At 46.6% G+C, this 15,093-nt stretch overlaps 1 protein-coding gene across 2 annotated transcripts in view; it reads left to right on the top strand.

Annotated features, from left to right (window-relative positions):
• The window catches only part of SLC9A7 (solute carrier family 9 member A7), a 125,166-nt gene that overhangs the window by 60,761 nt on the left and 49,312 nt on the right, over window positions 1–15,093 (top strand). For both annotated transcript variants that reach the window (XM_027053968.2, XM_027053967.2), the window contains exons 2-5: window positions 1,311–1,510; window positions 2,886–2,963; window positions 6,475–6,551; window positions 9,403–9,515. In XM_027053968.2, the coding sequence (XP_026909769.1) occupies window positions 1,311–1,510; window positions 2,886–2,963; window positions 6,475–6,551; window positions 9,403–9,515 (468 nt within the window). The remainder of the gene's footprint in view (window positions 1–1,310; window positions 1,511–2,885; window positions 2,964–6,474; window positions 6,552–9,402; window positions 9,516–15,093) is intronic.

The raw sequence follows: 15,093 nt of genomic DNA, 5'->3' as shown, positions 1-15,093 counted from the left end.
GCAATGTCTTGTGGGTTCTCCTATGTCTTGGTGATAAGAGACGTTATAGAACATTATGCACAGAATACAGTAAACATTGTTCTCACGGAACTTTCTCCATTAATGGCAAAATGAGATGGCACAGCATTTTACCATTCTGTCTTTTAACACTGCTAGCAAAGAATGGAATACGGAGAGAGATTTGAAGGTTTCCTCCTAAAAGAGAATCATAGAAAGTGTCTCGTGGTGATTTATGTTTTCTTCACATGTCACATGTCACATGTCCAGGACCAGGGGGACAACATTCCTTCACTGTGGAATCAGATGCTTCTACACGATTTTGCTGGGGTTTGTTTTTGTTTTTGTTTTTTCCTAATGGGAAACCCCTCCTAGGAATGGTATGAGACTTAAAGACTTGCAGCTAGGGGGCGCCTGGGCGGCTCAGTCGGTTAAGTGTCTGACTTCGGCTCAGGTCATGATCTCACGGTTCGTGAGTTCGAGCCCCTCATCCGGCTCTGTGCTGACAGCTTGGAGCCTAGAGCCTGCTTCAGGTTCTGGGTCTCCCTCTCTCTCTGCCCCTCCTCTGCTCGCGCTCTGTCTCTCTCTCTCTCAAAAATAAATACACATTAAAAAAAATAAGACTTGCAGCTAATTATCTGAGCTGTATTAGAGCCACAGGTCCAAGAAGCCAGCTCTACACCCTTTGAGTCATGATTGCAAGCATTTGCACTGTGCTGTGCAGCTCCCCAAGGGATGTAATGACTTCCTCCACCCAGTACTTGAAGCGACCTAAACCAAAGCATTTCTTTTCTTTCATTCTTTTTTTTTTTTATACCCCCTTCCCCCTCCCTCTGGTGTGTGGCAAAGCAACGTTACATTTGGAAGAGCTAGAAATTCCTGCGGCCCAGTCCGTGCTGGCAGACGGCAGCAGGACTGGCCTGAAGGCTGCCGGACCAGATCAAAGCTCAGAGGCTGTGCTTTGTGCTGTTCTTGGCAGAAAAACACTGTGCTCCTTATCATTGCATGTTCCTCTGCCAAAAGCCCGAGGAGTGAGATGTGATCACTCGTGAAAATTACTCGGCGCCGTAATAACCAGGGAAGGTACTGTCCTACCTCATCCTCCCAGTGGCCGAGGGACTTGTACGAGAGGATGTTAACCCTTCGGAAGGACTACGCCGCCGCTCTTAAATACACACCTTGTCCCTGGGCTCCGAGATGACTCCTGGGCTTCTTCGTTGTTGCCGGTCGACCGTGTCACTCTTTCCCTGCTCTCTGTCTGTCTTTCCCCAGGCCTGATGTGGTTTTTTGTTTTTTCTCCCACTCTGTTGCAGGGCTCATCGTGGGCGTGATCCTGAGGTATGGCACCCCCGCCACCGGTGGTCATGACAAGTCAGTAAGCTGTACTCAGGAAGACAGGGCCTTCAGCACCTTATTAGTGAACGTCAGTGGGAAGTTCTTCGAATACACCCTGAAAGGAGAAATCGGCCCTGGCAAGATCAACAGCGTAGAGCAGAATGACATATTGAGGAAGGTGAGCTGGGGACACTCAGCCACTGCTGCCCTGCCAGGGGTGTTTGACTTTCCGACTCCATGTTGACCTTGGCGAGAGAAATCCTTTCAGACTCCTGGAGCATTGGTAACATTCCTGGCTCTCAGTTTGGCTTAGGAAGCTTTTTTTTTTTATGATTATTTTATTTTGGAGAAAGAAAGAGACAGAGTGAGAGTGGGGGAGGGCAGAGAGAGAAGGAGACACAGAATCCGAAGGAGGCTCCAGGCTCCCGAGCTGTCAGCACAGAACCCGACGCGGGGCTCGAACCCCCGAACCGCGAGATCATGACCCGAGCCGAAGTCGGATGCTTCACCATCTGAGCCACCCAGGTGCCCAGAAGCATTGCAGTTTTAATTAGGCTGCTTAACATTTCCAGTTTCTAAAGAGACATGCTCACTTGGCTTTTAATAATTAAAGTGAAGCTTTAAGGTTAATTTCAGTAAGAGCCCGTCCATCTGCCAACATGAACAAATTCTTGAAGTTTGGGAGGTTTATAGACTGCTTCATTCTTCTCTAGATGTGATAAGATTTTGCTCTTTTATAATAGTTTCAGGGTGATTTCCCCGTATCAAGCCTAGAAGGTAATTTCAGTCGCCCTAGAGCTGTTGAATTTTTATGTTGATGTTCAGAAAGCCTCTAGTGTCATTGTAGACTTTGATCCAGGCAACATCAAGTCTCACAAAAGGCTGGTCCTCAAAAGAGACTTAAATTCAGTAGAATTATGTCTATAAATGAATCTGTGGGAGGATCCAGAAAATTAATAAAGAACCATGACAGCATCTTCTGTTGCAGTGGAACCTTGAATAAAGGTTTGATAAAAATCAAGCTTTTTATTTCTTGTTTAAAAACATTGGCTAAAAAAAACCCCAAACCATTGGCCCGAAGCTTTCTGGGAAATCTCAGATCGCACTGAACTGTTGTTTTTTTTTTTTAATTTTTTAAATGATTATTTATTTTTGAGGGAGAGAGAGACAGAGCACGAGTGGCAGAGGGGCAGAGAGAGAGAGAAGGAGACACAGAATCTAAAGCAGGCTCCAGGCTCTGAGCCGTCAGCACAGAGCCCAACGCAGGGGCTCAAACCCACGAACTGTGTGATCATGACCTGAGCCAAAGTCTGACGTTTGGTCAGCCACCCAGGCCACCCAGGTGCCCCAAACTGTTGTTTCTTAATATGTATTAAACAACACACCAAGAGCAGGAGTGGCTTCTCTGTTGTGATGAGTCCATGATTTTTCACATCTGTCTTATTTGCTTTAAACATTGAAACTTTAGTCAGTGGCTTAAAATATTAAGCAAATATTATAGCACCAACTGGTACTAAACTGGAAATTGACTTTTTTTCTTTTTAAACTTTCAGGTAACGTTTGATCCAGAGGTCTTTTTCAACATTCTCCTGCCTCCGATTATTTTCCATGCCGGCTACAGTTTAAAGAAGGTAAGAGATTTTTGCCAGTATTTCTTAAAGCATGGGAGTCTCTGTGTTCATGTACCTACACAATTTTCTAGTTTTTCCCTTCTCCCAGATTGCTTATCACTGTGTTCTGCACCCACTCAGAGACTATATTTGTCTCATCATCAGTGATTGGTTTCTCTTTTAAAATCTGGAGTGCTCCCACATTGCCGGTAGGAATATAAAATGGTGTAGCCTCTCAGGAAAACAGTTTCAGTTTCCTATAAAACCAAAGTTGCAATCACCATACGACCCAGCCATTTAATTCCCGAGGGTTTATCCCAGAGAGATGAAAACTTACGTTTGCACAAAAACCTGGGCACAATTCTCCGTAGCAATTTTATTTGTAACAGCCCTGAACTGGAAACAACCAAAATATCTTGCAATACGTGAACGGTTAATCAAACACCCATACCATGGAATACTATTCGGCAATAAAATAGAACAAGCTATTGATACACGCAATAATTTGGATGGATCTCACAGGCATTATGGTGAGTGGGAAAAAAAATCCAACCTCAAAAGATCACGGACTGTATGATTTCATGTAATAGCATTCTAGAAATGACAAAAGTATAGGGACGGGGAACAAATTAGTGGCTGCCTCGGGCTCGGGATGGTAGAGGTAGGGAGTGTGGCTATAAAAGGACAGCCTGAAAGAGATCTTTGTGGTGATGGAAAAGTTCTGTATCCTGATACAGCAATGGATACGCAAGTCTACACGTGATAAAATGACATAGAACTATTTTTTTAACGTTTATTTGTTTTTGAGAGAGAGACAGAGACAGAGCCTGAGCAGGGGAGGGGCAGAGAGAGAGAGGGAGACACAAAATCCACAGCAGGCTCCAGGCTCCGAGCTGTCAGCACAGAGCCAGATGCGGGGCTCGAACCCACAAACAACGAGATCATGAGCTGAGCCAAAATCGGATGCTTAACTGACTGAGCCACCCAGGCGCCCCCAGTTTCCTGGTTTTGATATTGTACTACAGTGACATAAGGTATGGCACCTGGATGGCTCAGTGAGTTAAGCAGTTAAGCGCCCAATTTGTGATTTCGGCTCAGGTCGTGATCTCATGGTTCCTGAGTTCGAGCCCCATGGCAGATTGTGTCTGTTCCTCTCTCTTTGTCCCTCCCCCACTTGCACACTCTGTCTGTGTCTGTCTGTCTGTCTGTCTCTGTTTGTCTAAATAAATAAATAAATGGAACCAAATCACTGGTTGTAAGAGCTGCTCTAATGGCTGAAAAACACTTTGGGTTCTGCAGAGCCTTCCCTGTATCAGACTTATTTCCTCAGAAGGAGAACAAATAACAGGCTTTGCCAGTTACCAATTTAAGTTTGGGATTTAAGTTTAAGTTTTTATTTTTTTAATTTTATTTTATTTTTCAAACATGTTTTAAACGTTTATTTTTGAGAGAGAGAGAGAGAGACAGAGCACGAGCGGGGGAGGGGCAGAGAGAGAGAGGGAGACACAGAATCCGAGGCAGGCTCCAGGCTCCGAGCTGGCAGCACAGAGCCCGATGCGGGGCTCGAACTCATGAACTGTGAGATCACGACCTGAGCCGAAAGCAACAGTCAACCACCTGAGCCTAAGTTTTTAAGATGGCAGTCTTTCAGGCTGCCCGCTGTTCATTCAGTCACTTTCCTTTTTAGATAGTCCTTATAAAGGCACTGAAATAGCTGGTTTTTGTCTGGTTTTGCCACCTGTGATTAAACCTGTTATCAATTAAATGTGTAATAACTCACCACTTAAAGGTAGCTACGGAGACAGATATTCAGACCCTTTGACCTATGCACATATAGTTATCAGGGGGACGTGGGCCTTTTTTTTTCCCCCTAACCTGAACAAACGATCATTGGAATTAGCTTTGATTCGGTCCCGGCCATGGGGAGCCACACATGACTGGCCAAATGAGAACAGGGTGAAAGACAGAGGATTCCACCAGAATCCGGTCCTAGGGCCAGGAGGTGCTGTGCTTTCTTCCCTACGAGGATGTGGTTCTGGAGCCCTTCGACGTCTTGCATCTACACTGTATGTGAAAGCACTTTGGAAGCTGTGAGGCACATAATTAAGTACTGAGTGTAATGAGACACAAATAAGTGGCCTGGCATACCTTTCTTTTCAAGGTATGCCAATTCATATCAGCAAATACGAACAGAGACGGGTAGTTGTGTGTGTGTGTGTGCGTGCGTGTGTGTGTGTGTGCGTGTGTGTGTGTGTGTGAGAGATTTTAGGATATGTCATGGGGGTGTTTGGGGTGGCAGATTTATATTCCTAATGTTTTGTTTGGGCAAATAATCACGGATATGAATTTACTTAACATATTCAAAGTAACCCTAGGGATGGTTACCCAGAAGAAAGCAAAAAAAAAAAAAAAAAAAGACTGGAGACAGTGACTGATTTAAAAGGCAGACATAATGTGTGCATAATATATACAGGCAGCACCCCCATTTGGTGACTGCTGGTGTGGCAAGCCCTTGGAGGATTCTCTTCTGAGCAGGTGGCTTAGGGGCCCTAGGCCTTCCTTGACACCTTCTTCACAGCTTCAGAGAGGGCCAAGCACTGGGCACTTCGTGGTGGCTGCTTTGATCATGCTGAGTTCTTCCCAAGCCCTGTCTTTCCCTGATGTCGCTCAGCTGGTACACTGGGACTCTCCTGCCTTTTAAAATTCTTAGATGAAGTCTTCCTGGCCCCTATTGAATTAGGGTGTTTGGGGGTTTATGGTTCGTCTGGTTTTGTTAAATAGTTCTCATTGTCCGATGAGAGCAGCTTATGCCTTGACGAGTAAGAACCATGGCTCAGGGTCCTAAGAACCCCAAGGACAGGGACTTTCCACATCAGAATGTCCCATGGGCATAATAACTTATAAGAGCTAAAGCCATGTGTGTGTGTGTGTGTGTGTGTGTGTGTGTGTGTGTGTGTGTGTGAAGGTAACCAGTGAATGTACAGAAGCATTGAGAGCATTGCAATTTTGCCATCTATTTCTGAATAATTGCTAGATCTTACATTGGTATAAGCCATGAGGCGAATACTGAGGACACTGTTTTCTGATACTGAATTTAGCAGAAAGCTCCTTAGACAGCACTTTCATACTTTATCAGTTTGAAACTTATATCTGTAATGATCTAAGGTACACCACCACCAGAAGTTACCAGTAAATAGATTGGGCTAAATCTATGAAAATGATTGGTCTACTTACACTCACTCACTCACTCTCTCACATACACTTTCTCTTTCTCCGTGTACTTTAATATAATCAGGGGACTTTTGTCTGAAATTTACCAAGCCCTTGCTTGTTTCCTCAGTGATTAGTGGGACAAGGGATATTTTAAAACCACAATGTTTATAGCTAAACAGCTTTATTCAGGAGTAATTTCACTTCTTACTTGTTATAATGGAGGCAGTAAGTAAAGTCTCACTTTCAAGAGACTTTTACTGTGTTTCTCATGCTCAGTATCAAAAATCACAATGTGATTCCTGCCTTTTGTTTTCTGTAGAGACACTTTTTCAGAAATCTCGGGTCTATTCTGGCTTACGCTTTCTTGGGGACTGCCGTTTCCTGCTTCATTATTGGGTAAGTTGCTCTTTGTCATTAACCAAATTAACATTCCCAAAGAGATGAGATCCACATGGGTCCACAGAGTTGGTGTTTTCCCCAGCTGTACTGAAATACACTTGACACATTCCATCCTGGGAGCTTCAAGTGGACAGTGCGTTGATTTGATACATTTAGAAATTGCACAGTCATTACCACCATCGTATTAGCTACCACCTTCAGCCTGTCACATCGTTACCATTTCTTTCTTGTGATGAGAACATTTGAGACCTACTCTCTTAGCAAAATTCAAGTATGCAATACAGTATTATTAGCTATAATCACCATGTCATACCTTAGATCCCCAAACTTGTTAATCATCTAACCGGAAGTTTGTTCCCTTTGAGCAACATCTCCCCATGTCCCCTGACCCCCACCCCAGCCCCTGAACACCAGCAGAGCCCAGGATTTTGATGTTTATGATGATGTTTTGATGTTTATGACACGTAGCTATTTAAATTAAGACTAGGCTTAATTAAAATGAAATAAAATTACACCTAGTCCCCCAATCTTGATTCCTGATAACATTCTCCAATAAAAAGAAGCAGGACGCCTTGCAGAAATCGCAGATTCTAGGGCTAGGGCAGCAAATACACGAGATAAGAACAGGGCATAGCACAGTGCCAAAAAGGCAAGAGAGCGCCCAGAAAACAAACAGACACATGGAAAAACTTAGAGCATGTCAAAGAGACACAGAGCCAACCTGAAAGTTCCCCCAAGGCCAATGGCCAAAGAACAACAAAATAACATCGTACTGGTCCCAAACCATGAAGCAAACCTCTGAGTGTCTACTGATGTAGACACTGCTGATTGGGCGAGGGGCGCCTGGGTGGCTCAGTCGGTTGGGCGTCCGACTTTGGCTCAGGTCGTGATCTCGCGGCTTGTGGGTTCAAGCCCTGTGTCGGGCTCTGTGCTGACACCTCGGAGCCTGGACCCTGCTTCGGATTCTGTGTCTCCCTCTCTCTCTCTGCCCTTCCCCTGCTCATGCTCTGTCTCTCTCAAGAATAAATAAACATTAAACATTTAAATAAAATAAAAAAATAAATAAATGATTGGGAGAATAAATAAATGGGGGAGAGGTGATGGATTTCCTGTGCAGAAGAGTTCCAAATAAGGTATGTCGATCCCTGCCCCCACCCCGCAGGTGAAGGAATGTACCTCCCCTCCTGCTCTGTTTGCAGGCTGTTCGCAGTGATTTCCTTCCTTCCACGGAGTACAGGGAGGGGGGTTTGCAGGCAGTAGTGGTAAATCGCACTGATACTCTGCCCCCTTGATGTTTGTGATGACAGTGGCACTTTACCCCCCGCCCCCCACCACTACCTCGGTGTAGTCATGAGAAAAAAGTCCAACGCGTCCCAGCTGAGGGACATTCTACAGAGCGCCTGACCAGTGCTCCTCAAAACTGCCAAGGTCATCAAAAACCACACCAGGTCTGAGAGATTGTCATAGCCAGGAGGAGACTAAAGAGACGTGAGGGCTCAGTGTCGTGTGGTATCCTGGCTGGGATCCTGGAACAGAAAAGGGACGTTAGGTAAAAGCTAAGAAAATCTGAAGAAAGTGTGGACCTTAGTTAATTTTTAAAAACTTAGCCGGAAAGCTGGAGATACAAGGCCAGGGCCTTCCATGTGGCCAGAATAGAAGGGGCTCAGGCTTTGTCCTTTTTGAGAGAGACGAGCCATGGAAGAGTGACAGCTTAGATGACTGGCAGGGGTGGCCAGATGGGAAAAGGCCGCCAGAGAGAAGCCTAGCGCCCGAGTCTTAAGTCTGGGGGAGAAGGAAAGGGAGAGGCACGTGTGGTTCTCAGGAAATGTTTGAAAGGTAATTGACGAGCAACACAAGGCAAATCAAACGTGTATCTCAGAGTTACTGGGAATTAAAATTGAACAGTGTATCGTTCTGGGCGCCCGGGGTGCAAAGGAGAGGAGCCACGACGTGGCCCTTACCAGCAAGAGTATCATGATGAGAGCCTTAGCTGTAGTGTACAATGAGTCTATTCTGTGGTTATTTTTACTCCCCTAACCCCTGCAGCTGCCATCACCACACACACACACACACACACACATACACACACACACACACACCCTTAGTGACATGTACTAGGCCTTTGAACACTCCTCACTCCTCCCATTTTGTGAGCTCTCCTGTAGGAAGTGTGCTGTAGCCAAGTTGAAATGTTTAACTTGGTGGCCTGTCTCGGGCCATGGTGCATCCTGCACAGTACAAGAAGAGCCGTGGCTGGCCTGCCCAAGCCACGCAGAGAAGGAGAGGCCGCATGTGTCAATGGGTGCACTGGTATTTCACTACCACATTTAGAGAATTTGGAAACCCGTCCCAGCCGAGAAGGTGGAACGCTTAGACCTCTGTGGCCCACCCGGTTTTTCTCTCTCTCTCCAGCTTCGCCCCGTGCACTCATTTCCACAGCGTTACACACACTGTCTTAGAACCCTGTGAGTTTCGTGGCAATCTATCACCCACGATGCAGCGTTCTTCCTCTTCCTTTCTTCTCCATTACCCAGCTGCTTAAGATGCCTTAAAGTCGTTGCTAACCGAGGCCCGCGCTTTATAGCTGTGAGTAAGCACAACTTTGAGAAATCAAGTAGGCATTCAGATGTGTCAGCGCCACGACGTTAACTGCAAACCATTTGTTGGTGCCAAAGCCTTATCTGCACGTGTTCCTGGTGAGAGTGTCCAACCACAACAGCTGCCCGATGTTTTCACAGATCACTCTCGAACTACGGTATTCCGGTGCTGCTCGGTTCGCGTGTCGGCTAGGCTACCCAGGCGGGGTCTTGTTTCCTCTTCTGATGCAGTTTACCTTCCCTTCTTACAGGAATCTCATGTACGGTGTAGTGAAGCTCATGAAGGTCGTGGGGCAGCTCTCGGATAAGTTTTACTACACAGACTGTCTCTTTTTCGGAGCCATCATCTCTGCCACTGACCCAGGTATTTTGCACATATTGGCTTCGTCATCCTGATATTCCAGTAGTTACATCTTAAAACGTACAGAGCGATCGTTAACTCTGGTTGCGGTACAGAGACTAAATAGAAGTAGCACGGAATGGTGGAGGAAGAGACCGGAAGTGGTCTAACAGAGGTAGATGGCTTTTGTAAGAAGGGTGTGCGTTTCCCTTTTATTTCTTTTTTTTAATTTTTAAAAGTTTATTTGTTATGAGGTTGGGTACGTGGGAGTAGGGGACGGGGCAGAGAGAGAGCATCCCAAGCAGGCTCCCGGCTGTCATTTTGCACCGCTGGAACTCTGTACCCGTTAAACAGTGACTCCCCCCGTTTGCACCTGCCTCCAGTCCCTGGTAACCGACCATCCTGCTTTCTGTCCCTGTGACTTCGACTACCGTAGATATGTTGTTAGAGAAGTGAATCGTACAGCGCTTGTCTTCTTGTGCCAGGCTTATTTCACTCAGCGTAACGTCTTCAAGGTTCATTTCTGTTGTTGCAGGTGTCAAAGCTGAATAATATTCCATTGTGCATATATACCACGTTTTGTTTATCTGTCCATCGGCAACGGGACACTTGGGTTGCTTCCACCTGTATTTCTTTCCCTTTTGTCTTTCATTTCAGAATGTCTAATTTGGTCATAATTTCCGCACCAAGACTGTCTTCTTCCTCCGTGCCTTGCCTTTGGCCTCATTTAGGAAATACATCATTTCTTTTTTTTTTTTTAATGTTTATTTATCTATTTTTGAGAGACAGAGAGAGAGAGAACGCACAAGCAGGGGAGGGCCAGAGAGAGAGGAGACACAGAATCCGAAGCAGGCTCCAGGCTCTGAGCTGTCAGCACAGAGCCTGACGCGGGGCTCGAACTCACGAACCGTGAGATCATGACCTGAGCCAAAGTCGGACCCTCAACTGACTGAGCCACCCAGGTGCCCCGGAAATACATCATTTCATTTAAATAAGGCCTTTTCTTGGGGCGCCTGGGTGGCTCAGTCGGTTGAGGGTCCGACTCTTGATTTCGGCTCAGGGCCATGTCGGGCTCTGTGCTGAGTGTGGGTCCTGCTTAGGATTCTCTCTCCCTCTCCCTCTCCCTCTCTCTCTCTCTCTCTCTGCCCCTCTCCCCCACTGGCACTCTCTCTCTCTAAAATAAAATTAAAAATAAATAAGCCCTTTTTGTAGTGGAAATGTACTCTGGTACCACTGGAGTGAATGTAATGTTATTTGTAAACTCCTTTGCTCCGTGACCTGGTTCCTATTAATAAATCTCTTACCTTGTATTTTTCAAGCGTTAGTTGAGCCAGTTCTTAAAAGTGGAATTATTATATGCCCCTCTTCCTCCGCAGCTCAAAAACAAACAGAAACCCTCTCCTCTCAAAGGTGGAACCTACAATTAAATCAGTTCGCATAAAGTAGTCACAGCTATTCCTTCCTATAATGTCAACCACCGAGAGTACATCGTAGGCAAAGAATTTGCAGAGACATGGTGGAGGCCCAAGAGTGGCGGTGGAAAGGCCCGCTAACCTTCTGGACAGCAGTGATTTTAAAGCTACTAAGATTCTCCCCACTACACAACTGCACCACCTCTCGGGGGAGTCCCCTAGGTCAGTGCGATGGTGGAAATGTTCTATGTTCTGTGCCCAGTCCAGTATGGTAGCCAGTAGCCACGTGTGGCTATTGAGCACTTAAAATATGGGGTAATGCAACTGAAGAACCGATTTTAAAATTTTATTTCATGTTAAGCAACTTAAATAGCTACCTGTGCCCAGTGGCTACCATATTGGGTGGCACGGCCCTAGACAGTCGTATGGGTCTGAAAAACATTACTGTTCCAAAAACCATTGACCTCTCTTAGCCCCATAACTTATTAAAAGCACTAAGCAAATTGATATCGAAGGCTTGGCTGGTTGAAGCACCCTGGTTTTTGAGAAAGAGCGCGGGGTGTGGAGTTACAGGGGTAAGTTTGAGCTCCAGCCCTACCAGTCACTGACCAGGGTGGCCTGGGCACACTTTCTCTGCTCCATGTCTGTTGCTGCATTCATGAGGTAGGAGTAATGATATCTATTTCCCAGGGCTATTGCGAATAGTAAATGAACTAACAGGTATAAAGCACTGACCATAGCATCTGCTAATCACGTTGGTCTCTATCCACATCTGGCTCAGGCAGAAATTTCTTTGTTCTCCCCATTTTTAAAACAAATGGTCTCTCCTTTTGGTTTTGCTATCCCAGTTCTGTTTTGTTTTGTTTTTAAGCTTATTTCTGTTTTTTTTTTCAACGTTTTTTTTTTCATTTATTTTTGGGACAGAGAGAGACAGAGCATGAACGGGGGAGGGGCAGAGAGAGAGGGAGACACAGAATCGGAAACAGGCTCCAGGCTCCGAGCCATCAGCCCAGAGCCTGACGCGGGGCTCGAACTCACGGACCGCGAGATCGTGACCTGGCTGAAGTCGGACGCTTAACCGACTGCACCACCCAGGCGCCCCAAGCTTATTTCTTTATGTAGCCATCTCTACACCCAACATGGGACTCGAACTCATGACCCTGAGATCAAAAGTTGCGTGCTCTACCAACCAAGCCAGCCAGGCGCCCCCCCTCTAGGTTTTTTTATTTTATTTATTTATTTATTTATTTATTTATTTATTTTTTTTAACGTTTATTTATTTTTGAGACAGAGAGAGACAGAGCATGAACAGGAGAGGGTCAGAGAGAGAGGGAGACACAGAATCTGAAACAGGCTCCAGGCTCTGAGCTGTCGGCACAGAGCCCGACGCGGGGCTCGAACTCACGGACCATGAGATCATGACCTGAGCCGAAGTCGGACGCTTAACCAACTGAGCCACCCAGGCGCCCCTAGGACATTAACTTTAACTGCTTTTTAATGGAAATCTTTCTGAAATGTCGACACAGGATTCCAAATCGGTGATCGGTGGTGCCAGTAATTTTCTAGTCGCATCACCCGGGCTGCCCAGTCAGTCTCTTGCTTGTCTTTTGAGGCTCAGGTCCCATCTGCCACCTGCCTACACGCACTCCCCTACCTCCTCCAGTGACTCGCGCCCACGGCTCTTGAGTCGAGCCTATTTTGTACTTAACGCTACTCACCACTGTGTACTGAGGGTTCGCAAGTGCTAAGTGCCCTTTAGTACACACGTGAAGTGTTCAGGCCAAGTTAGTCGAAGGAACAAATCCCGGTTCTTGATTTTCCCTTCTTCCTCTGTCTGCTCTTTTATTTTACCCCCGCTACTTTTTAGATACCCGTACCAGAGGCCTTCGGTCAACTACTCGTCGTTCCTTAGTCCGCGCCCAGTTAGAAACAGCTGTTGTGATCCTGCTGTCCCTGATTTCGGGGGTCCCACTGTACAGGGGAGCAGTCTGTTTACTCCCCGCCTTGAGAGGCCACTCACCCAGTATGTCACCCCCGCCCCGTCATTTTCTGGTGGTCCATACCCACAGTGCTCCTTCCTCTTGGCCGTGCACAGGCTTGCTCAGAAGGGGCACTGCGGGGTTCGTGCCTTGTTTTATAAAGTGATGGGCGGGGAGGATGAGAGACTGAAAACCAGAGCAGCCACATTCAGAGCAGGACTGTGTAAATATTCATTGTGATTGGTATTAATTATGCAAGCTAGCCTTTATGGTTATGGGTGAGTTAACTGTTGTTTTTTTTTTTTTACTTCCAGTAACTAGTATTTTAGGAAAATAGTGTTTAAAGTCAAAAGGGGGGCGCCTGGGTGGCTCAGGTGGTTAAGCATCTGACTTCAGCTCAGGTCATGATCTCCTAGTTCGTGGGTTCGAGCCCCACATCAGGCTCCACGCTGGTGGTATGGAGCCTGCTTGGGATTCTCTCTCTCTCCCTCTTTCTCTCTGCCCCTTCCTCATGTGTGCGCCCTCTCCCTCTCTCTCTCAAAATAAACTGTAAAAAAAGAAAAAAAAACATTTCTAAAAAGAAAATAAAGTCACGGGGGCTCTGGAAAATCACAGAGCTTAAACCCCCCACTTCACTAAATCTTTGGACTTTGCTGTGTGCTAAGCTCTCATAGCCAGTTGGCGGCTATGTGGGATGGCTCCTCTTTGCCCCTCCAGATTTACTCACCACCCTCCTTTTGGCACCAAGAGGCTGGTTTGTGTGGAAGATTTCAAAGTCCCTTTGCCTGCTGGTTTCCCCTGGGACGTGTCCACAGGGGAGCACCAGTGGGAGACCAGAAGGAGGGTGGAGACATAGACCGGCTCCTGGTTCGGCAGAGTCACGCCTCCTCTGGACCCTCCAGGCCGAGGGATGGTATAAAAGCTCCCCGTTTTCACCCGCACGTGCTGTCCTCTCTCTCTTGTGGTTTCCCCATAGTTTGCCCACACTTCTGTAAATAATCCCTTTATTAAACGCTTCTCAAGTTGCTCAGTTCGAGGGTGCTGTTTCCTGCCAGGACCCTGATTGATAAAGTCCTGGGCCCCAGGTCTCCTGGGCCGCCCGTCCATTGAGACCAGCCTCTAGCAGTCTTGTGTCCCTGAGTGACTGGTGTGACCACAGGCCTCCAGTGCCAGCCCCCCAGTGGACGTGTCACAGGAATGACGGATAAAACTTCTCCTGGGTTCGACCACTGAGATTTTAGGAGTTTGGATGCTGTAGCAGAAAGCAGCCCATCAGACCCGTTTTCTCATCTCTGAATTAGCGGAAATAATAGTACTGCCCACCTAGGGTTTTGTGAGGCCTAAATGACACTGTCCAGTGTTCAGCAGAGGGGCGCCTGGGTGACTCAGTCGGTTGAGCATCCGGCTTCGGCTCAGGTCACGATCTCGCAGTTTGTGAGTTCCGGCCCCGTGTCGGGCTCTCTGCTGTCAGTGCAGAGCCCGCTTTGGGTCCCCTGTCCCCCATTCTCTCTGCCCCTCCCCCACTCTTGCTCTCTCAAAAATAAGTAAGCGTTAAAAATAATGTTTAGCATAGTGCCTGCTTCATGGTAAGCCCTTAGTAATTGTGGTTTATTATTATTAGCATTGTTAATTTTTCTTTCGTATTGGGTTAAAACAAGATAATTCTTGGGGCGCCTGGGTGGCTCCGTTGGTTAAGTGTCCACCTCTTGATTTCAGCGCATGTCACGATCTCACGGTTCATGAGATCGAGCCCTGCGTCTGGCTCTGCACCGACATGGCAGAGCCTGCTTGGGTTTCTCCCTCTCCCTATCTTTCTGCCCCTCTCCTGCTCTCTCTCTCTCTCTCTCTCTTTCTTTCTCAAAATGAACAAACTTTTTTTTAAAAAGAGAGTTCTTGTCACAGAGTGATGAGGTACTAGAATAAAGGTTTTGTGTTAGAGTTCTTCACAGAAACAGAATATATAGGTGTGTGTGTGTGTGTATGTGTGTATGTGGAGAGAGAGAGAGAGGGAGAGAGAGAGAGAAAAGAGATTTATTGGTTATAAAGAATTGGCTTCTGTGATTATGGAGGCTGAGAAGTCCCCACATCTTCTGTCCAGAGGCCTGAGAACCAGGAAAGCCAATGGCGTAGTCCCAAGCCGAGTCCAAAGGCAGGAGCCTTCTGCCTTCAACTGAAGTGTTAATCTCATCCCAAACCTCACAGACAAACCCA

This window comes from Acinonyx jubatus, chromosome X (assembly GCF_027475565.1).
Source record: "Acinonyx jubatus isolate Ajub_Pintada_27869175 chromosome X, VMU_Ajub_asm_v1.0, whole genome shotgun sequence".
Classification (NCBI taxonomy): domain Eukaryota; kingdom Metazoa; phylum Chordata; class Mammalia; order Carnivora; family Felidae; genus Acinonyx; species Acinonyx jubatus.
This window is presented reverse-complemented; position numbering and strand designations above follow the sequence as displayed.